Consider the following 22,065-nt stretch of genomic DNA (forward strand, 5'->3'; position numbering starts at 1 on the left):
TGCTATGGATTACATTTTCCAACAAAACACAATATAAAGTACTTAAAATGAGCTCCAACTGTAACATTAAAATGCGTATCAGTAATAATATTCCAATAATATGATAGGCCTTTAATGATATACTCTCTGAAAGGAACCATTCTGCCCAACAAGTATAACTCTGGGTATATTTTGCTGTTTATACTTTTGTCCTTTTACTTATTATTATATAAGACTTTTATTTGTAACAGTCTTTTTTACTGACTGGTATTGCTACTGTTACTTCAGTAAAAGATGAGTAGTTCTTCCATCTTTGTCAGTGTGAGCCAGTACCAGCAGCAATGGAATGTAACTTTTTACTCAAGTTCTGTAGGCTACTTGTTGTGAAACTATTTTGATGGTTGAAGACATTTTTCATGTAAAAACATTTCCAGGTTTTCCTTTTGATAATGTTAATAATTGTAATGCATTAGTAACAATGCTGAGGTTTGGAATGTTGGTTAGACAAAACAAACTTTGCAAAGGTGTCACTTTGGGTTCTAGGTAATTGTCACGCCATTTCGCACTATTTTTACAAACCAATCAATCAATCAATCAATCAATCAATCAATCAATCAATCAATCAATCAATCAATCAATCAATCAATCAATCAATCGATTAATGGAGAAAATAATCAGCAGATTAATCCATAATGAAAATAATCATTAGTTAATAGTTTAAGATGAGCTCGAAACTCACCCAACTGCAACAGTGAAATCCTGCTTTTACATTAATGCATGAGGCTAACGATAATTTGGTGGTGACGTGTTACAGAAGATGTATTTTAAAAAAAGGAAGTCACATTGAAACATAAATATGGTGATGCAGTTGCCCTCCACGCCGCCACGTTTCGCTGCTGCTTCATTTTATGGAGCCAGTAATAGAGGTCACTCCCACAATGCAACGCTTCAGATAGAGTACAAAACTCTGCTTTCCTAGTTGTTCAATCGAAATACAAACACACGGGCTGATTGTATGTTGTTTTCTCTGTGTATTGTGAGATGATAGAAGATGGAAATAACAAATGTTTAATATTAAACTGTGACACCGTCATTCAGAGAGCTGGTAAGGCGGTACAGGCAACTTCAGCGCCATGTTGGAAGGTATGATCTTTCTGGTTCATGAAAAATGATGATTGGTGTATTCACAGTTTTTCTGTGATAGGTGCAGCCCTCACCTTGTTACGCTCTGCGCCTCAGCCTTTCTGATCCAGAACCAGAAAGTTTTAATTATTAGTAAGTGTTTTGTGGAAGAAAAGACAAATTTATTGTTACATTTCACTAATGTAATAACTTAAAATTGAGGTTAGTATAGTCTATATATATATGCGTATACCGCTACCCAACTATTGCATAAGGACCCAACACAATGGTGATTGAGACTATGGCCCACTAATAAGTGTTACAATGTTTATATTCTTGTAGTATTACGAACTAGGTGTCTTACTTAGCATCTCCAGGACTAAAATCATGTTTCATGGTAAGTGTATTAATAATTAAATATTAATAATTTATATCATAATTAATTACAACTATAAATAAATGGAAATCAAGGTATTCTATATCTGAATCTCGTTCACTTTCACACTAGAAAAAAAAATCAAACGATTTATACAAATACAATAAAATAATGCAAGGGATTAAACGTGTTTGGATGTCGCATTGCTCTTCTAAAAGTTATGGTGTATTATGCATAGATATACATAATAAAGGCCTTTATTATGTATATCTATGGTATTATGTATACACAAAAATAAAAAAGCAAATGTAAACTTACTTAGTTTATCGCGATACTTCTTCACATTGACGTCACGACTCGGAGATCTAGCCCGTGCAAACAGAAATGGTGGCTCCCTGACCCACCGTCCATGTGGCTTCGTAGACAGAAAAACTCCTTCATAACTTCATATTTACTTATTTAATATAATTATAACAAACAATAGTCTGGTTGGGTGAAGCTGCAAGCAGCTCTGTGAGGAAGTAAAGATGCAACACGACGACGTAAGTGTTAAATTAAATGTAAAGCTGCTAATGTGCTCTGCTAAGTCTTCAGGCTAACGTTAGCTAACCGGTAACTATTTAGAAGCTGATAAATCTAGGTTATTTTTTATGAATTACATCTGTTGTTTAAGAGCTCCAGTAGCTACGGAACAGTTATTATCTTTACCAATATATACGCGTAGAAACATGTTTAGAAAGGCATATATACAATTTTATGAGACTGAACACACTAGGTTACTATAACATTTCTTATTTAAAAAGTCACATAAAAGTATGAACATTATTATTATTATTATTATTATTATTATGATGATTATTATACTAGTGCTGTTGCAAATCGAATGGCTCCTTATGAAACTCAGTGCATGTGTGTTATGTGTTGAATCTGCTTCCTGTAGGTGATCTGGGACATTATTGGAAACAAACAGTTCTGCTCCTTCAAAGTCAAGTAAGTCTCTAATTTAATCTGCTCCTTATTCATTCATTTATTCAGTCATTCAGTAAGAGAGTTGTATAGTAGCTTAGAGATGAATTTCTCACTGTTTGTGTAAGAGATACAGAGATGTAAACAGGTAGTAAAATGGCTATAGAATGAAATAGAATTCCCTTATTATTGCACAACGAAATTAAGTAGCAATCCTGACGGTGCATACCCACATATAAACAGTAATAAGAAATGGAGAAAAATCTAAATATAGGTTTAAAAATATTAACATATGTTAAAAATAAAAAAATATGCACTTGCTGTGACTAACACATATTTGAGACTTTGCACTTTTGGCTATAGCACATTGCTGAGTTGTAGTGGCGTTATATACAAGTAATACTGTTGGAAATAAATACAAGTAATATGCTAAGGTGCGGTTGGAATGTGAACATATGTGCAATGTTATATATTCAACTCAATACCAAAATAAATAATTTCAATGTATAAGGCTAAAAGTGTAGCGTTCCTAGTTAATTACCATGGAAAGTTTTCACATATATATATATATATATATATATATATATATATATATATATATATATATATATATATATATAATGGAATTTTGCAACCCTAGTCCTAATCCAAACAAAAATGGTAGTTGGAAATCACATTTCTGTTTGCAATATTTGTGATGTGAACCAAAATTAAAACATTGTATATGTTACTGTCCAGTGTTTCATATTTTATTTACTGTAACGTGTTTAAGAATTTCTTGCGTTGCACAAAATGAGACCGTGAAATTAAACAGTTGTAAACTACTATCTTCTTCCTCTTTGTGTCCAGGACGAAGAGTCAGGGCTTCTGTCGTAATGAATACAATGTCACAGGGTTGTGTAACCGCTCGTCCTGTCCGCTGGCCAACAGTCAGTACGCCACCATCAGAGAGGAGAAAGGTACACACTTTATGCGCTAACATTAACCGACCGATCTGTAAACTTTTGGTGGGAAATATTCAGGATGAACAAGACAAGAGAATGAATAACTATAGTCAATCAGTTCATTAATAATGGTGTCTTTTTCTTGCAGGTCAGTGTTTCCTCTACATGAAGGTGATCGAGAGAGCAGCTTTTCCTGCCAAGATGTGGGAGAAGGTAAGCTTTATTTATTTCACAGTTTGTCCAGAGGCTCTTTAAACGTACTTAAATATAAGTTACTAAATGCTAAAAGGAGCTGCTATCAGTGACTTGTGTTTAGCATTATGAAGCTATGTAAGCGTCTGACGAGCAGTTCTGATGTAGCACACTGGCAGCTTTAAAGAAAAACTACATTAACCCTCTGAGACCCTAGTAGATCCATTTATGTCTTTTTTTTTTAGGGGGACATGGCTGGTCCTTAATATTAATTTGAGATGCAGCTCAGCACTCAAGTTGTTCTCGTCATAAATTTGTAATAAACATGTTTTTCTTAAGAGTAAAAGAAAGATAGAACATTATGATTGAAGTATATGATGCCCATTGTCATTTTCTATTATGTCTCATAGGTTGTCTCAGCCATTTTTGTGTTGTTACCATTTGTTACAGAGAATTTATGCTAATTTTAACAATTTTTGACCACTCAAGAATTGAGTTGGTTGAATTGATAAAAGGGGTCAGAAATCGCTCCGAAATACCACATTAAGACACCAAGACCTTGAGGAACACCACAGAAAAATTCATGCTGTGATTTGGTATGAAAAACATTTGACACCAAGAACGGCATTTTTCGGCAATTGGATAGCGAGCACCCTCTGTTCTGGAAATTCCTCAGAAACCCCATTATTGTCAATATATCTAGGAAAGCCATTCAGCCTCTGAATGCCTTCGTTCTCTAATTTGTGGTTGTAAATTTTCATGAGGTTGTGATTATCCAATATTCTCTGTAATCAATGGTTAAATTGGCTTTTGTAGGCAGGGGCAGCCCTTATTTACGGGGAATGGTCGTCATTCAAAATCGCGCCGTAAAATGACTTAATGTGTTTTTACACCAAAGGGGCTCTTTTTCCAGTATTAATGTGTAAGGTAGGGTTGAGTAGTTATTCAAACAAAGAGAAATACTTTACAATTCACTTACTTTATTATTATTTCTTACCTTTTTATAGGCTAATGTTAACAGGCAGGCAACGGATTTCACCCTTGGAAATGTATGAAATTGAACATGTTTGAAAATACTGGTTGGCAAATATGTAAACATCTTTTTAAACAAGAAAATTATGTTGATTTAAGAGAATCAGAAACCACTATTATAGCCTTTTTAACAGTGATTGGCTTTCCCAGCTTGTTAATAGCCAGTGTATGTTCATTTTAGCTTCCAGTTTTTTTAGATGGCACCAACATTTGGTCTAATCATAACTGGCCTGGCAACCCAAAGGCCAAGGTTTTGCTTCCAGATTTGTGTGCTGACTTATGATGTGGGGGTCAGGGGGTCCTCCCCCAGAATTTTTTTTTTTTTAGCATTAAACACTTTATTTCCTGCATTTTAGTGAATTTGTATGCACCTATTTCTACCTTTTTCTGAATAAATATGTCTGAAATATCTTTATGTAAAGGGAAACATTACAATCAATATAAAAACATAATGGAAAATATTGCAGCAAGACTGTCAGGCATTCTGTATTGCTTTCATCTATTTATTCTCCTTTAGATTGACTTTTCTAATTATATCTGAGTCAGCACACATGTAGCTTAGGCATCATTTATTCTTCCCTCTTTTGCATCTTTTGTTGGGGAAGTAACCTCTGTAAATGTGCATATGACAGTTATTCACCTCAGTGATACATTATTCATTTAATAAATCCTTGGACTGTAATATTTCAGATGTTTGAGCAAGATTTCTGCTCATGTCCAAAACTTTGTGCACATTCAAAATATAACTCATCCCATCTGTGCTCTCTGAGATTTGGAGGAGTCGTGATATTTTGTGAAAAATAAAGTTATAATAGGCTATTAGCCTACAAGAATAAAGTCACTATATTTCAGAAAATAATCTACCTGCACCGTAGTCTGCCTTCGCGATTGCGTTGCGTTGATACGGTAGATCTGCGACCCGTCCGACACACACCCGCAGGCCGTAATCCGGTGCTCTACATCGGAGGTGGAAACCCAAAATTTATGGCAGAAATGCACGGAGCACAAACAAACACATCTGCCGCAGCATGTCGCCAGCAGAGCGCATCCATAAACCTGAAGCTGCCCAGCTTTTTACAGCGAGAGTGGACACAAAGCGACGTCCAGTTTCATATTTGTCAGTCAACTTTTCAAAATACATTTGGGGCTGAAGCCCCGGCAAAATGTTTGATGCTGAAGGAGATGGAGCTGAGCTCCGGCAGGGTGTGTAGTGGACCTGAGGAGGCGGAGCTGCGCTCCGGCCCAGTTTAACCTCTGTCTGTAATCCTAACAAACATTCAGTGACATTTTATTTTTATCGAATGAAGAACTTCTGTTGTTTTATGTTTGACAAATGCACACAGACTTTTCAAACTAAAATGTACATTTTCACTTGTGTGTTTTGCACATTTAATCTTTATTTTTAAATGTGTGTGTGTGTGTGTGTGTGCGTGTGCGTGCGTGCAGGTGAAGCTCAGTAAGAACTACGAGAAAGCTCTGGAACAGATTGATGAGAATTTGATCTACTGGCCTCGATTCATCCGACACAAATGCAAACAACGTTTCACAAAAATCACTCAGTACCTGATCCGCATGCGCAAACTGGTCCTCAAGAGACAGTAAGTACTGCTGACACATTGCTACTAAATACTACAACATACTACTACAGTTAAAGTACTGAACAGGAAGAATGACGTTTTAGTGATTTAACGTTAGACCAAACTTCATTTATCCAGAGGGAAACTGTTGTCAAGCAGCTGCAGTACAAAGTATACATGCAAATAAAAGATGTAACAATAAGGTGCAAACCAAATGTACACAATGCCAGGAATGTAAACCGGTTAACGGCAGGGATCACAAAAATATGTTTTCTGACGTTTTTTTCAGGAGGAAGTTGGTTCCTCTCAGCAGGAAGGTGGAGAGGAGAGAGAAGAGGAAAGAGGTGAGCCATCAACTCCACACACGAGGAGAGCATATTGTTAACTCTTGACATGGTTAGACTCCAACATTAAAGGTGCATTAACCTGATGGAGGGGCATTCATTGATGCGTGTTGTGTTTGTAGGAGAAAGCTCTGATCGCCGCTCAGCTGGATAACGCCATCGAGAAGGAGCTTCTGGAAAGACTCAAACAGGGAACGGTACTACACTCTGAAACTTTAACTCAAGTTCACCCGGAGCAGAACAATACAGCATTAAAAGGAGTTCAAAAAGTTCAGGCAACTGCAGACCGTGAAATGGGTTCTTGTAATAAATACGATTATATGTATTAAGTTTGATGTGTGTTTTCAGTACGGAGACATCTACAACTTCCCAGTCCACGCCTTCGACAAAGCTCTGGAGCAGCAGGACGCAGAGAGCGAGTCTGAGGAGGAGGAAGAGGGGGAGGAGGAGGAGGAGGAGGAGGAAGAAGATGATGAGGTGATGAAGGACACTTTCCTCATATCTGCTGAAACTGACTTTACACACAGTGTTTGAGTTTGTATGTGCAGTCAGAAGACTCGTTTAGCGTGTGGTGATGTGAACGCGTCTCCTTTGTGTCTGCAGGACACTGGGAAGAGAGAGTTTGTAGCAGACGACGAAGTGGATGAGAGCGACCTGAGCGATTTTGAGGTAAATCATCTCACTGATTGGTGAACTATGTGGATCTGTGTGCAGGGATCAGTGGAGTAAAACAACATGACATTTAAACAGGTTGAACCTTCTGTAATTATTCCTCCTGTATGCTGGACATGAAGAACTCGCTTAGAATGAGACAAAATCCACAGTCATCATTCTCTGTGAAAATGAATTTGAAAATAGAGCTGCAACTGTGAGTTAATTTATTAATTAGTTGACGGAAAGAAATCGAATTGACAACTATTATGATCATAATTTTAAGTCACCATTAGTCAAACTAGTCGTGCTAATAATCTGCCGATTAATAGATATATAAGATAATCGTTAGTTGCAGCCCTGTTCCAAATGTTATCTGAAGCGAACGTAAGACGTTAAAGATCTTTTAGTATGAAATTACGTCCACATGAAGCCGGTTACATCAGTAAAAGCTTCTTTTTCTCTCAGTTTCAGCCCTCCGTCCATAATACAAATTTCAAATCTTAGAACACCTGCTTGGTGTTAAGCTAAGCTTTAAGAACACGTTGACGTAAGCTGCTCAGTGAGTGAAGCTCAACTGTGTGTAAAAGGCCACCTTTAACCATGTTTCTCTGTGATCATCCATTTCAATGTAAATATAACCGAATTCATATTAAAAAGTCTTAACTTTGGAAGATATCTGTCTATTAGCTTTAGATAAACTATTGAATATTTTTGCACAGAATGAGGACTGTGGATTTTATCTGCCATTTCCTCCATTAAAATGTATTTGGGAAAGGAGCTCTTCAAGACCAGTATCAACTGTTAGTTTAGTTAATTACAAAATGTAGTTTATAGACAAGAAGATTTTGAGGGCTTGTTTTAAACAAGGAAGTATCAATAAGTCTAAATCATTTCTGTTGTTCACGTTGAACATTTTGAATCTGACTGTTTTGTTTCTTCTCTCAGGACATGAACAAACTGAAGACAAGCAGCGATGAGGAGGAACAGGACGAGGAAGAGGAGTCCAGTGAGGAGGAGGAGGAGGAGGAAGTGGAGACAAAGACGAAGGCCTCTAAGTCTAAAGGCAAATCTCCAGCCAACGGCTCAGCGGCGAGGAAGAAGCGAGCATACGTAGAGATCGAGTACGAGACAGAGCCCGTCGCCAAGAGCAGAGCCACGTCGTGATGTCACACCCTGTGCTGAGGACACACCCCCTCCACGGTGGTCATCAGTTTGTTCGTACAGAGACTGTAAATGGAAGTTTGTTTGTTAATGGACACACAGGACGGATCTGACCTGGAATCAGATCTGATTAAAACACCCAAAGTGACTTTAACGCTTTGTCTGCTTAACAGTGACTTTAAAAATAACTTTGTTTGTTTTGTTAAATATTGAGTCCAGAATCCTCTTTGAAAACAAAGTAACAGGTGATGAACATGACAATAAATCAATTTTGGAAGAAAACAAACTGTAAACCTGCTTTATACGTTCATATTAAACAATGACATTTGGAGAAAAATATTTCTTAACTGTCTAAATATATTTTTGTCCAAAATAAATAAAGTAACAAATACATTTTGTTATTAAAACCCATTTATCACATTTAATGATGCTCTGCTGTGGAGCCAGGACAGTGACTTTAAATATTTCAATATAGGCATTAAAACAAAACTTGAACTGAAACTGAAAAAGGAAACATTGTCAATGAAGTTCCACTGAAAAATAATGTGCAGGCACTTTAATTTAGTTGTGATATTTTTGCATTTTGATGCATTTTTCAATGCAGAGTCAGATCAATCTAAAAGAAGCACAGCGAGATATCAGGGTATATACAGTATATATACTTTATTTACAAATAACTGAACCCCCGCGGTCGTACAATGAAAAGGTACAGCTGAAGAAAACCATTACAGATTTAGAATATAAATAATCAAAGAATCATAAGAAGCATGTTATAAATTTAGCAAACAGAAAAAGACATTGCAGGACAAAAAAAAAAAAGAATAAAATGTACAGAGCGTTTTACAGCCAGCGAGCGGGGATGAAACTGGAAAACTCCAATTCTGACTTGGTTTCGGATTGAATCACTTTTCAGCCTGATTACAGCGCCTCCATTTGGCTTCCAAACATACTAATTTATTTTTCTTGTTACAGTTATTGTTATGAAAAGTAATTTAGCGGTTAAATTTATATGAAGATGTTCTGATCAAATGTTGGCGCTGTTACAAAATCCGTGATCTTTAAACTGAATTCTTTAATGCAACTTTTCCATTTAAATGTTATTACGCTGAAACAACCCTGCCACTTACAGAGCCGGCAATGCTGTTGCATTTAATACATTTTTGAATATTTTCTTAAATTAAACGTTTGTTTTCCTTTGGCGAGAGAAGCTTAAGGCGACGGTCACACCAGAGCTTTAAACGACAGGCTTTTCTTCAGTGACTTCTTGTTGACGTTTGTGACCTTTTGGTTTCTGGAAGCTTGTTAAAATCTTTCAGAGTGAAATTTCAAAAAACGGTCATAATCAGCCAAAGTCCGCTTATTTATGCGTGGGCCGCATTTTTTCAAATACGCCGCATAAATTGCAGATTTCCGCGCATTTTTCTGGAAGGACTGTTACTTAAGTTAGTTCCTTATGTTTTTTTTTTACCCCAGTGAAATGTGGCGTGCAGGTTATTAAGTGACGAAAAGCAATGAGAGGTCTGAAAGTCCGGTGTGTTTTAAGAGGGGAGGGGGGCTTAATTTTATAAATCAAGCATCACAGTTGAAGAAGGCTGCTGTCCACCAATCAGAGGACAACGAAGAGTAAAATCACTCCCCATTCAGACAGATTACACAGTTAAAAACCAGGGTTTTGTTGAAGTGGTTCAGAGAACCTCAGTGATACCTGGACCCACAAACAGCACAGGCTTTAATACTCTTAACACTTCAGCTGTGACTGGCTATGTACACGAGATCTGAGCGAGACCACCAGACCAGAATCTGGAACTACATCATTCACAACAGTACTCATGAGTGACATCTGTACCCAGGGGGGGACTAATGTCACTCATGAGTTATCTGACATCTTATCTGTGGAGTCAACAGTAAACAGAAACTAAGTGTGTACGTAGGAGAGCTAAATAATTTCAATTTATTATATATTTTTAAATTAATATAAAACTAATTTACCTTTACTAACAAATTACAATGAACAATAAAACAAAAAATAGTCATGTCACTTTGTCAAAATTATGATTTTTTTTTTTTTATGTCAAGCTTGATAAATGGGGCGCTATGCAGTTTTGGCCATTTCTTCGCTTTTTGCTCGCAGGTTTCTCTATAGAGCTCCCCCTACAGCTTTGGAATAGATATTTTGCAACACTGTAAAAACTTGCTCGGTCAGTCTGCCGTTTCCTCTTTCTCTGTTCCTCCGAAAATGCTTTCCTTGCTTTCTGCTTCTTTTTTGCTGGTTCAGCCATGACGATAGTGTGAAAAACTCCATCGCTACCTTGTTCTTATAGCTAGCCGGTTCCTGGATGGGGGCGTGTAGCGGAATGTGTATGTGTGCAGTGTTGTAAAGCAATTCGTTACATCGCGAGACCTGATATCACGCGATACTTCCCGACGCTGAGGCTGGCGGCTCGCCGGCCGAAAGTCGCAAGGGTGGTTTTTCCGCTCACAGGCGCTAGGGGGGAGCGAGACGTCCACCATTCAACTCGAAAAAAGTCATATAACCATTCCAATGACTCCAAAGCTGTTCAGTTACGGTAAATTAAGCAAAAAAAAAAAAAACTGCATAGGTCCCCTTTAATAAGTCAAAATGATCACTTGTGACTTTTTAAATCATGATTATGAGCCAGTAAATAAATCAAAATGGACTTATAACTTTGGCTTAGAAAAGCAAAAATGTTGACTTAGTATCTCATAATTGCCATTAGTATTTTTAAAATTCAGATTCTTTTTTTCAATTCTTTCAACACATTTAGTTTTAACTGACTGTTTCATTTTGTTATGTCTTTTCATATCTTTCACCCTTCATTTCTTATTTTCCTCAATATTTCCCATTTTTATAACACTGAAAAAAGGAAATTCATGTGGAAAATGTAACGTAGATAAATAATTATACTACGTATGATTGCACCAAGAAGAAAAAAAAAGCCTGAATGTGAGTAAAACCCGTAAAAATCAAATGTATCAACTGATTGAAGGTAAAAAAAAATTATTTAAAAAGCCTTCTTTAATTGTTTTGACTAATTGAGTCCGTGTATCATCAGATAGCTTGTAGATGACATCTGTTGCATCGGACCTCAAGGGGAAACATTTCTCAGGCTTTTTAAAAATCTTCAAATCCTTTCTTGGTATTTAAGCAGATTTACTGAATATATTAAAGTGTGTTTTCCCTGCTGCAGATACACACATGAACTGTAAACTGGACAGCTGATCCATTTAATGTAAATCAAACGTTAATCCATCAACGAGAACAGAATCATATCAGGTCAAAGCTGCATTCATCGATTTATTTTTAAAACACTCAAACGACCGATACATTACATGGTATACTGTGTGCGCATCTGGTGGCTTGTTTTGGCTTTTCTCCCCCTCCAGTGACCACAAAATCAAAGAATACAGCTTTGAAATATTTAAAAAGTGTTGGGGTTTCTGTTTTGTAGCTAGTTCGCGCTAGACCGGGTAAACCCAGCCCAATCTGCCGGCGATTTGATTTCGCCCTGCAGCTCAGGCTGGAAACCTGTACGTTTATCTGTCCTGCTTCCATTACAAATCTGCAGGGACCAATCACAAACTGCCTTATCCACCTGGCGCGCTATTGGCGAGTTTAACGCGATGACGATAGAGGAGCGACCAAGCAGCTTCTTGTTTACATTCAACATGGCGACCACCGAAGCGCAGCAACCGCTCTCTTAATACATCCATGGCAGCAACCCGTTGATGCCGCTGTCGCTGCTACGTCACCTGGATCGTTGGTCCGATTGGTTGAAGGACTATCCAATTGCGTACAGAGTCATTTGAACTATGCCCGTTGATCACGCCTCTTGTGCAGTAGAAAATACAGAGCAGACTCCCCAGACTAACGTTCAATCAAAAACCATTTATATATTTGGAAAAACGTTAGGAAAAAACATTAACAAGAATTTAATAAAATCTATTCTTAACTTGTGATCCACTGTGGGGCCAGTAGTGACATTCTGGTTCAGGTAAGTAATTTTGTTCTTCATCATCACCTTCATCAATCAGTTGCTTTATCTCTCCACAGAATGATCAATATTCAAAGTCGCCTTAAGTTATTTAGTTAAAAAATATTTACGATTTAAAAAAAGAAAAGGCAAGTGTGGAGATGCAGAGATGGTGGGTTTGGAGGATCCTGTCTGTGAACATATGTTTGTTAGGTCTTTGAGGATCCACTTGGTCCCTAGTAACAGAGACCAGACCCAGGAGCCAAGTAAGGCCGGGTCCAGATAAGGTTTAGTATCATTTGGTCGGGCAGGGGTGTAGTGTCCTCAAAAACATTTCAGATTTAGTCTTTCTTAAAAAAGAAAACTCTTTATGCACGTTGGATCCAAATATGGTTTCAGGTCCGTTTTGGATCAGGTCCTAAAAGTTGGAACCACAAAGACCTGTAATCTGTGCATGTGTGTTTATATGTGGGTCTATCTGTACTGAGATCCTGGCTCTTTTCGGTTAACATTTTCCGATCTTTTCTGTGACCCCCTCTTCCAGGTGGGGTTAAAGGGGCTACTCAAGTGATTTAGACGTGACTGAAACTAGTGTATTTGAAGTCAGCTAAAGCTTTTATCGCACTTTTATAAAGTTGGGGAACTTGTGAGAGACATGTTAAAGAAAGACTGGTCAAAACTGAAGCAGCAAAAGCTGAGGTGTTCTGACTTTTAGTAAATAATATAGGACAAACTCCAAAACCATGGATCCTACAATTTTCGTTAAGCAGATTCGTACCGTCTTTCAGTAGACCCACTTAGCCTGGTGAATGCCCACGACTTTCAAACTGCACACCTGCTGTTTGAAACAGGCGTTCGTTATAGGTGGTCTTCTAACCCAGGCCAAATTACATCAGAGTTATTTTTTGCAGACTTTAGGAAGCTCCTCCATAGCCACAGAAGACATTACACAAGTATTTTCAGAGGTTAAGTGTACTAAGCATGGAGTACCCCTTTAACCTGCATTCGAGGTGATTGGTAGTCAAACAAGTAAAATTATATCATCAGCTTTTAGGTGCGAATATTGCTGGAACTCCAACAGAACAACTCAATTCAAAAGTCTCCAATCCACATCATCAACTACAGTGTAAATGCATCTTCGGATCCACATTACCGACACTGTGTAAATGCAACGGGTCAGCTCGAAGGGCAGCTGTTTGGAAACAAGTGATATGAGGAGAGTCCAGGCCACTCGGTTAGAATTAATGGATTTGAAGCATGAATTTTTAAGACTTTTCCAACTGAACAACAAATGATGGGATACCACACACATAAGACATAAGTACGACTATTAATCCCAACGTTTATATCAAAGCATGAACGCCAGAGTTGGGCGTTTGGACGATCTGGATTTATAGCAGATCAGATTAAAGCTAAATATGAATATTTGGACTAGAGGTGGTCCTCGATTTGGACCAGTAAGCAGTCTGGCTTGAGCCAAGGCTTTGAATCTGTCCATAGGAATGTCTGGAGTTGAGACTTGGGTGATCCGTTTTTTTGTCCGAATTTAAGCATTGAATCTTTATCTGTCTCATTGGTGTTTAACATATGGGACAAAAGTAGTTTGAATACCCTCACTTGAGTTGGGTTCAGTCTTGGGGAAAATGGTTTTCGGTTGGTGGGCTAAGGGTGGTGCTATTCTGAGCTTACAACAGTCCAGTTTGGCCTACCTTTGGGCCAAGCCAGCCTGGATGTGGGGTGAAGGCGGCCTCAATTGGAACCAAGAAGAGTCGAGGCTAATCTAAATGTCAAAAGTTTAAGTGTACGTTTTTTTGGGTGATCTGCATTTTGGTGATCTGCAAGTGTAGATCAGATTTGGGCTGTAGGTTGATTCAAATTTGAGTCTTGTATCTTTATTTGTTAACTAATAATAATGAATAAATTGTTATCAAGTGTGACCAGAGTAGTCCTAAATTGGACAACCTTCACTTGAGTCAGGCCAACAGCACTTTAATCTTGGAAGGTCCAGAGGGTCATCCAGTTTTGGGGAAAGGTTTGCCTGGCGATGGGCATAGTGACTAAGCTGGAATGAGACCTAGCATGATCCAAGTGTGGACCAAGAGTGGCCGGGATTTATGCTTAGGGATTCAATTTGTGCAAACAGTGATCCAGCTAAGGTCTAGGGTGGTCCTGATTTGGAAGTTGACCAACACTGATCCAGAGGTGGCACATATACATCTGGATAGTTTCTGGATTTGGTAGCAGGTGTCCTGATTTAACCAAAGCTGGTAAATATCTGATTGGGTGGAGGATGGTTGAATCTTGTTTTGGGTATTGAACTGAGGTCTGGATTTGACAACAGTTGGTTGGACTGTTAAATGTAATCCAGCTAAATCCTGTTTGACGCACTCTGGATAGAAGATGCATGTTAGTGCCTGGTGGATCTCTGTGTACGTTATCTGTCTGCTTCTGTCCGTCCGTCCGTCTGTCTGATGGGTCTGTGGTTAGCAGCTGCAGCCTTCTTTGGCCGGCTGGCTGTCGGCGTTGAGGCGACCTCCCTGTGGTGCAGACGGTTTATGCTGGACTCCTGACTCGGCAGCGTTCAGGTCCAGACTGCCATCTTGGATGTTCTGGTAAATTCTCTTTGCCGCTTCCAGGAAGGCCTCTTCCACATTCTCCCCTCTGAGGGAGAAAAGTAAAAAAATTGTACTCAAGTAAAACATATAACTATTAGCAGCAAATTATACTTAAAGTAACACAAGTAAAAGTATTCAAAGTGTTAACTTTACTATATATTTATTATTGGAATGTTATTCCTGATGCATTACTGTCTGAGCAGCATCTAAATGTTGTCAAGGTAGAGCTAATTTTAACAACTGTATATACTGTTGGGTCTACCTATATTTTATAAACTGATCAAATGTTTAATGTATAAAATCTTGACCTGACTAAAGCTAAAGCTAAATGTAGTGCAGTAAAAAGTACAATATTTCCCTCTGAGATGTAGTGGAGTAGAAGTAGCAGAAAATGCTGGAAATACTCATGTAAAGTTCAAGTACCTCAAATTTGTACTTATATATACTTAAGTATTTATATATTCTTTCCACCACAACCAGCCTATTGTGTGTGATGGATAGTTGATGAAAGTGTGTATGTGTGTGCGTTTGTACTTACGTCTTAGCGCTGGCCTCTAGAAACAGCAAACCTGGTCAACAACAGGAAGTAGAAATAACATTTTAATTAATCCTAATTTTTGCTTGGATATATTTATAGATTCTCACACACACAATACTTGTCCCATAATGTCACACAAACACACTTCTTACCATTCTCCTCCGCAAACTGTTTGGCCTCCTCGTACGTCACGTCTCTCTGAGCCTCCAGGTCGCCCTTGTTACCAATCAGAATGATCACCTGGACATAAACACACAGCTGAGAAACTACACAGGACAAGGAGTCTATCACATGAGGTTTATTAATAAAAACTATAAAAGAGGAGAAAGCATGGTTTAAAAACTAACTGTGAGGACCAATGTAACAATCTTTTTTTCCCTCTTGATGTCAAACAGTGTGTGTGTGTGTGTGTGTGTGTGTGTGTGTGTGTGTGTGTGTGTGTGTTGTGTGTGTGTGTGTGAAAAAGGTATAAAAAGCTATGGCTTCAGCTGATTCCTTTTCTGACTGCAGAAACCGTTTGTGTTATTTTGTCTTGAATGGTGGTATTTAAAAATAATTCTTGCCTCATGGTATACGCCTTAAATAAAGAACAATATACTACTGTAGCCGAGAGTTATGAGTTGTGCCTATACTTATTAAGGTAATAAAATAATAACATGGAGGCTCAGTTGTCTGAACCAAGACGATCAACTCTTTATTGACATTGACAACTGCATTACAGCTTCACCCCTTACCTTTCACAATAAAAGCACGTCGCTAAAAGGCAACTCAACAAAGTCCCACCTCTAGGGATATTACTTTCTGATGTCCTCTTGTAAGTGAAAACTCAAACACAGCCACGTGTTTTGTCTTTATTTAGATGTGGTAGAAACCCAAATAGGAACATAGAGAAATTACTTAAAAGTTACTCTGGCTCCTAGAACCGGTTTGTGAATACAGCCCCTGGGCTTTACGTGTTTGTATATGAGTGTGTGTGTGAACTCACTGTGTTTGGGTTGGTCAGGTTCCTGGCATCTGTTAACCAGCTGCTCAAGTGATTATAAGTACTTCTCCTAAAACATGGAGGAAATGAGACAAAAACTAAATTATCCATAAAAAAAAACAAAAAAAACTAATTCTTACTCACTCACTCACTCACTCACACACACACAGTACCTGGTGATGTCGTACACCATGAGGGCCCCGGCAGCCCCTCTGTAATAGGACCTGGTGACAGCCCTGAAGCGCTCCTGACCGGCTGTGTCCCAGATCTGCAGCTTCACTTTCTGACCGTTAACCTCCATGATCCTCGTCCCAAACTCCACCCCGATGGTGTGAGGACAGTCCGCCATGACTGCACGATCACACACACAGAAAATATACTTTATTTTGACAGTTACTATCAACACTGACACAAAGCTTTAGCAGCTTTATTTTCAGAGTAAAAGCCTTTGCATTCTGGATTTGAAAGCTAAATTGCAATGTAAAATGTAAAAACTGTGTGAATAGATTACCCACAGGAACAATAAAGAGCAAGTCTCACCATACTATTACTTCTTTTTAATGTTCTATTAGTTAAAGGTCCAGCTTTATGGACATTATACATTATGAGGTGAAAGACAGTAGGAGAAAAGAAGAAGAAAGGACTTACATTTTTTCTCTGTGAACTGGTGCAGCAGACAGGACTTCCCTACTCCCATATCACCTGGGGAGAGAGAGAAAGCAAGAGAGACAGAGAGAGAGGGAAAAGGTAAAAACACAAGTTCAGAGGTTTTCCTGATTTCAAAGTTTTATTTTTAAAATAGTGTCTGCGTTTAATGAGCACGGGAGTCTAATAACGTAACAGTCATACAGATTTATGTTCGGACCATCAGTTTAAATTATTTCAACTTTGTTTCTTAGAAATCAGGTTTCGTCTGTCAGTTTGTTGGATGGTCCTAAATACTACAATACCCAGGAGCCTCAGCTGCTGATCCAGAATGTGAATAGAGCTCAACAGAGTAGTTCCGGAAATAAAAATCCCACTCATTTTCTCCATAAGGATTTTGATGATCAGCCATAATGTCAAAACCGTCCGAGGTAGACTGACCGCGAGTTCCCGAGGTTGTGAAACGAAGGTTTCTGCTCCTGTAGAAGCCACACGTCTGCATGAGATCAACCTTGTTTTAAGAAAAAGTGATTTATTTTCTATGTCATGGAGTACTACACTACCCACAATCTTAAGTGTAACAGCGACGTCTCTGATTGATGGAGTTTGCTGTTACCATGGTAATGTTTACAGCACCGGCGAACCTACGAACCGCTGTAGTGAGCTGCTACCTTTGAAGTCTATGGTCGTTTCTGTACACAGTCTTGTACCTTTGCCCTTATCAAAATTTTCTTTTGCGCCAATGACCATGATTCAGCTATTAGTTAGTTGGCCTGGTTCCAGGATTACAACTTTTTAAATAAACATTTAATGAAACGTCAATGGAGAGGTTTAACCGGAGCCATTCAAAAAGTCGGGGCAGTCACTGTTGAGCTCTATGAGAACCGATTTAAACTGCTGAATGTTTTTATCTTTAGCTTTAGCTTAATGTTAGCGGAGCACATCACATACTGTGAAGCTCTGTGATTGGCTGTTTGTTAGTGAAATGCACCCTGGGAAACGTAGTTTACTTATTCTACATACGTTTTGATGTTTTGCACCTTATTAACTTCTATCAAAAAAACAAATATTTGTTCTGATGATTCAACCAGGAGAGTTTCATCTCCACCTGTCACCAAAACAGTATGAGGAAATTAATTTGACTTCTGGATATAACTCCTCCAACTTCACAGCTCTATGAGGTTAACAGGCGAGCTAACACAAGCAGTCAGTCTGTCACAGACTGGTCATCTGGAACTGGAAGGTTTCATGTCTCCAGAAATCAATGTTCCCACACATAAAACCGAGCAAATATCTGATTGGAAGTTAGAAAATCAATTTAAAAACTGATGGTGTTATTTAGAAAATGGTCCTGCAAAGTGAAGCGTGCACAATTTGTAGTTAAAACAGATTATTCTGCTTGGAATTTAAATAATTTTATTTATTTGGTGTGTTTTTATCAGTTTCACAGTATAAGACATGGCTTTCAGTTTTATAGCCTGTTGTGACCTGTTGTCTTTTGGGAAAGTGTTTGTTCATTGTTCGTACAGTGTTCATTGTTCGTACAGTGTAATATACAAGTGTTTGAAATATTCCTTAATTTTATAATTAAAATAGTTGCCAGTGGGCAAAATGTTACCAGATTCCTCAGCAAGAGGGTTGTGTCTGTTTTTTACATTTAACAAGTCTGTTAAAATTAATAAAAACAAATGGATCCTGATGTATTTGTTTTTTTACGCTGTACCGAACAACTCACACCGAACCGTGACTCCTGAACCAGGGTATGAACGGAACCGTGGCTCCGTCACACCTAAAGCTTAGCTAGTTCCCACTACAAGACTTTAAAACTCACCGATGATGATGTATTTGAAGATGTAGGAGTAGTTGTAAGGTGCGGCTGTCATCTTGATACTGTGAGGAAAATGAAAACAGGAAAAGAAGTCTGACTTAAACAAAACTCTGACTTCAGACAAAGCAGTACACATACTGTCCGATAGTCTGGACCGAACCAGTGTCAGTAACCACCTCTGCGGTCAAACAACCTGATCAGAAACCGTTTAACTGGGCAACAGACAAAAGGAAGCAACCGGCTAGGCTAACACACAGCTAGGCTAACACAGCGAGCTCAGAGTTAGCATGAGACGTTAAACACCATGACAGTCCCGAAGCGTGAAAGCAGTCATCTTTAGCAGACCTATTAAACACAATCAGCTGACTTCCCTCTCTCAGAAAACCTTTTTTTTAAAGCTTAGCTCCGGAGCTAAACGGCTAACAGCTGCAGTGCTGTCAACGCCTTGCTAACAAGCAGGAGGCCACTTTTATCACAACAAAAAAATATTAAATATATAATTAAGCAGACAGAAGGAGAGGATGAGCTATAAATGCGGATGTTTACCTTCGGTCCGGGTGTCTATCTAACCGGTATACCTGATTAAATTGCCGATAAGACGGGTAGTTATCTTTGTTAGCTGGTTAGCCCGGTGATCCGTCAGGAAACCTTTCCCTTCTTCCGCGATTCTTCTTCTTCAGCGATCATGCGGCGAAACACCGCTAGACTGACAGGTGTCTACCGCCGCCCAGCGGACGAGAGGAGACTGATACCTGAATCCACAGAGTTTTTAGTTAACAGAGCAGAGCCATAGAGATATAGGTCTCTCTCTATCACTCTGGTACAGAGCCCGTTGAAAATGTGCCTGTTTGGAACAGGCGTGTGGTATTGCTGCTTGTAGAATTCTTCAAAACCAAATTGTACCCCAAAATTACTTACAGAAGGACCCCAAACGACTTACTCCACTACTGACTTACAGTGTTGGCTACGTCTACATCAGATGAAGACATTGTAGGCCTACCTACTACTGTATTTACCTGACGGAGAACGGGGCAGATTCAGAATGTAATCACAAAATATCACAATGAAAATGTGGAGTAATCAGACATTAGCGTCATGAACTCATGGCAGTGCGCTGCCCACCTGGCCCGTTATGAGAGCTGAACAGCACATATCTATATAACTGCTAATGTCGAGACTGATTTGGTTAACACAGTCACCACCTTTTGTCTCTGTAAACAAAAGGTAAAGACAGAGATTTTCTCTCCCCCTCTTTTCCTGTCTTTGGTTAAATTGATTAGGTTAAAACCGACATTTAACATATGAAGAGAAACGTCTGTGACCTGGAGTTAAGGTGTGTCCTTAAACTGAGAGACTTTTCAGTCAAGGAAACACCCACAATTCCAAAGGGAATAAATGTGTGATCTTGAGAATAATTCAGGACTGTCTTATGTGACTCCGCAAGGAGAGCATGAGGTCAGTCCGCTGTCAGCTGCAGTGTAACATTTGTGCTTGGACTGTCGTTCTCATGTTGTTTTATTAAACCCTTTTGCTTGACTTTCAATTAGACCCAAGCCTCTCCTTCCTCCTCCAGAAATCAGAACGAACACGTCTTTTAGAGAATTCTTAACAGTAGCTACGTAACTTGATATGTCCCACTTCAAAGCTTTCTCCCGTTTCCTGATGGGTGCAGGTGAAAGACCGTCGACCATTCTGTGCACATTATTGACATATACTAATAATAAAGCGATGGACGGCGGGGTTAAATAAACTTGGGTTACAGACCCATGGTTACAGAGGATGTACAACGGATCTTCTCACATAAAACGAACGCACCCTCAACGGAGCAGGGATCATTTAATTGGTCAACACTACACCTGGCATTCTATTGGTTGTGGAATTTTGATAGTGTTGTAACACAGAAAAATCCAAGCGCGCAGGAGAGATCCGAGAGCAGCAGATTTGCAAGCGCGCAGAATCAGGCTGAGTGCGAGGAGAAGGTTCAAAGCTGAGAGCAGGAAATCTGTCCACAGAACAACATATCTGAATCCGAGCACAACGTTTGAGCACAAGCAGAGCAAATCCATGCGCAAGCATGACCATTTGAGTGTGAGAGCAAGGTTTTGAGGGACATCTTTACAAAATCTGAACGTAATATCAGTGAGAAATGCTCTCAAATTGAAAGAATGCGCTCTTGAATAAAGATAGGAATATAACTCCATACGTCTGGCCCACATGGCACTCACCGTAACTCAGGCCGGGCCCGGCTCCTTACATTTTGGCCACGTCTGGCCCACATGACAGTTGCCATAACTCAGGCCGGGCCTGGCTCCTTACATTTGGGCCACATCTGGCCCACACGACAGCTGCCGTAACCCAAGTTGGGTGCGGCTGGTTACAAGTGGGCCACATCTGGCCCACACGACATTTGCCATTGCCGGAACTGAGCCATAAGTGCCAAAAGTGGCCCAAATTTGGCCCAAATGTGTCTGCTATCTGGAGCGGCAAATCTGTCGGCGTCGCGTTTTGGGCGTTTTGGGCGTTTTGAGCGTCAATCAGAAAGTTTAACTTTGGTCAACTTTATGGTAATGAGCTATGACGCGGTGCAGCGGCAAACTGCAGCAACCAATCTGAATAAAGACGTCCTTCTCGCTGGCTGATTCTGGAGAAACATACGATATAAACTTTTGTTCCTACCAAGACATTAGTTCCGTGAAAATGGAGGACAATTTCATAATCGCCGTTGCTGGGTTTTCCCATTGACATATATATAATGGACCTTGAAATCTTTTCTATCCAGTAAAATATTTATTAAATGGTGATTGGCATGCATTAAACGTTTAATCATATTTTCATCATGTTCTTGCAGAAGGTGTAATGTCCCAATATCCTGTTGTTTGCGGTGTAACTGTTTATTCAAGTACTCCACTTCCATTTTGCACGTCTTTCTCCTCCGCCTGCCTCTTCTCAAGGTCTGCTTGCAGTCTCGATACAGCAGAATCTAAATACTCTTTCAGTGGTTCTACAACTTTCCTGGCGTTTGTCTCACTGTCACATGTCTGGTGTTTTATGGTGTCTAGTTCATCTTGGCTGAACTGGAGTTTGGTTTTCAGCTCTTTCACCGTCTCTTTGTGAGCTT

At 39.1% G+C, this 22,065-nt stretch overlaps 2 protein-coding genes and 1 non-coding gene across 5 annotated transcripts; 2 read left to right on the plus strand and 1 right to left on the minus strand.

Moving 5' to 3' along the window:
- The first annotated feature begins 985 nt into the window (after positions 1-985).
- On the plus strand, positions 986-8,686 carry mak16 (MAK16 homolog (S. cerevisiae)). Of its 2 annotated transcripts, none has more exons than XM_039803706.1 (10): positions 986-1,122; positions 2,418-2,467; positions 3,293-3,402; positions 3,536-3,600; positions 6,058-6,209; positions 6,478-6,532; positions 6,655-6,729; positions 6,881-7,009; positions 7,136-7,201; positions 8,132-8,686. In XM_039803706.1, exons 1-10 carry the CDS (start codon positions 1,021-1,023, stop codon positions 8,348-8,350), a joined length of 1,023 nt encoding a protein of 340 aa, XP_039659640.1. In that variant the 5' UTR covers positions 986-1,020; the 3' UTR covers positions 8,351-8,686. The 2 variants fall into 2 exon arrangements, with proteins under 2 accessions (XP_039659640.1, XP_039659642.1); XM_039803708.1 differs by lacking the exon at positions 986-1,122 and adding an exon at positions 1,821-2,019.
- LOC120561495 lies at positions 1,128-1,229 on the plus strand. Its single transcript, XR_005639607.1, has one exon. It is a non-coding gene; the product is annotated as a small nucleolar RNA U13 (small nucleolar RNA).
- Positions 8,687-11,643: 2,957 nt separating the features above from the next.
- Positions 11,644-19,648, minus strand: LOC120560836 (ras-related protein Rab-14-like). Of its 2 annotated transcripts, none has more exons than XM_039803709.1 (8): positions 19,494-19,648; positions 18,951-19,009; positions 17,123-17,176; positions 16,648-16,825; positions 16,478-16,544; positions 15,645-15,732; positions 15,493-15,523; positions 11,644-15,000 (listed from the first exon to the last, which is right to left on the minus strand). In XM_039803709.1, the coding sequence occupies exons 2-8, from the start codon at positions 19,000-19,002 to the stop codon at positions 14,823-14,825; spliced, it is 648 nt and encodes a 215-aa protein (XP_039659643.1). In that variant the 5' UTR covers positions 19,003-19,009; positions 19,494-19,648; the 3' UTR covers positions 11,644-14,822. The 2 variants fall into 2 exon arrangements, with proteins under 2 accessions (XP_039659643.1, XP_039659644.1); XM_039803710.1 differs by having other exon boundaries at positions 19,526-19,638.
- Between the last annotated feature and the right edge of the window lie 2,417 nt (positions 19,649-22,065).

This window comes from Perca fluviatilis, chromosome 6 (assembly GCF_010015445.1).
Source record: "Perca fluviatilis chromosome 6, GENO_Pfluv_1.0, whole genome shotgun sequence".
Lineage (NCBI taxonomy): Eukaryota > Metazoa > Chordata > Actinopteri > Perciformes > Percidae > Perca > Perca fluviatilis.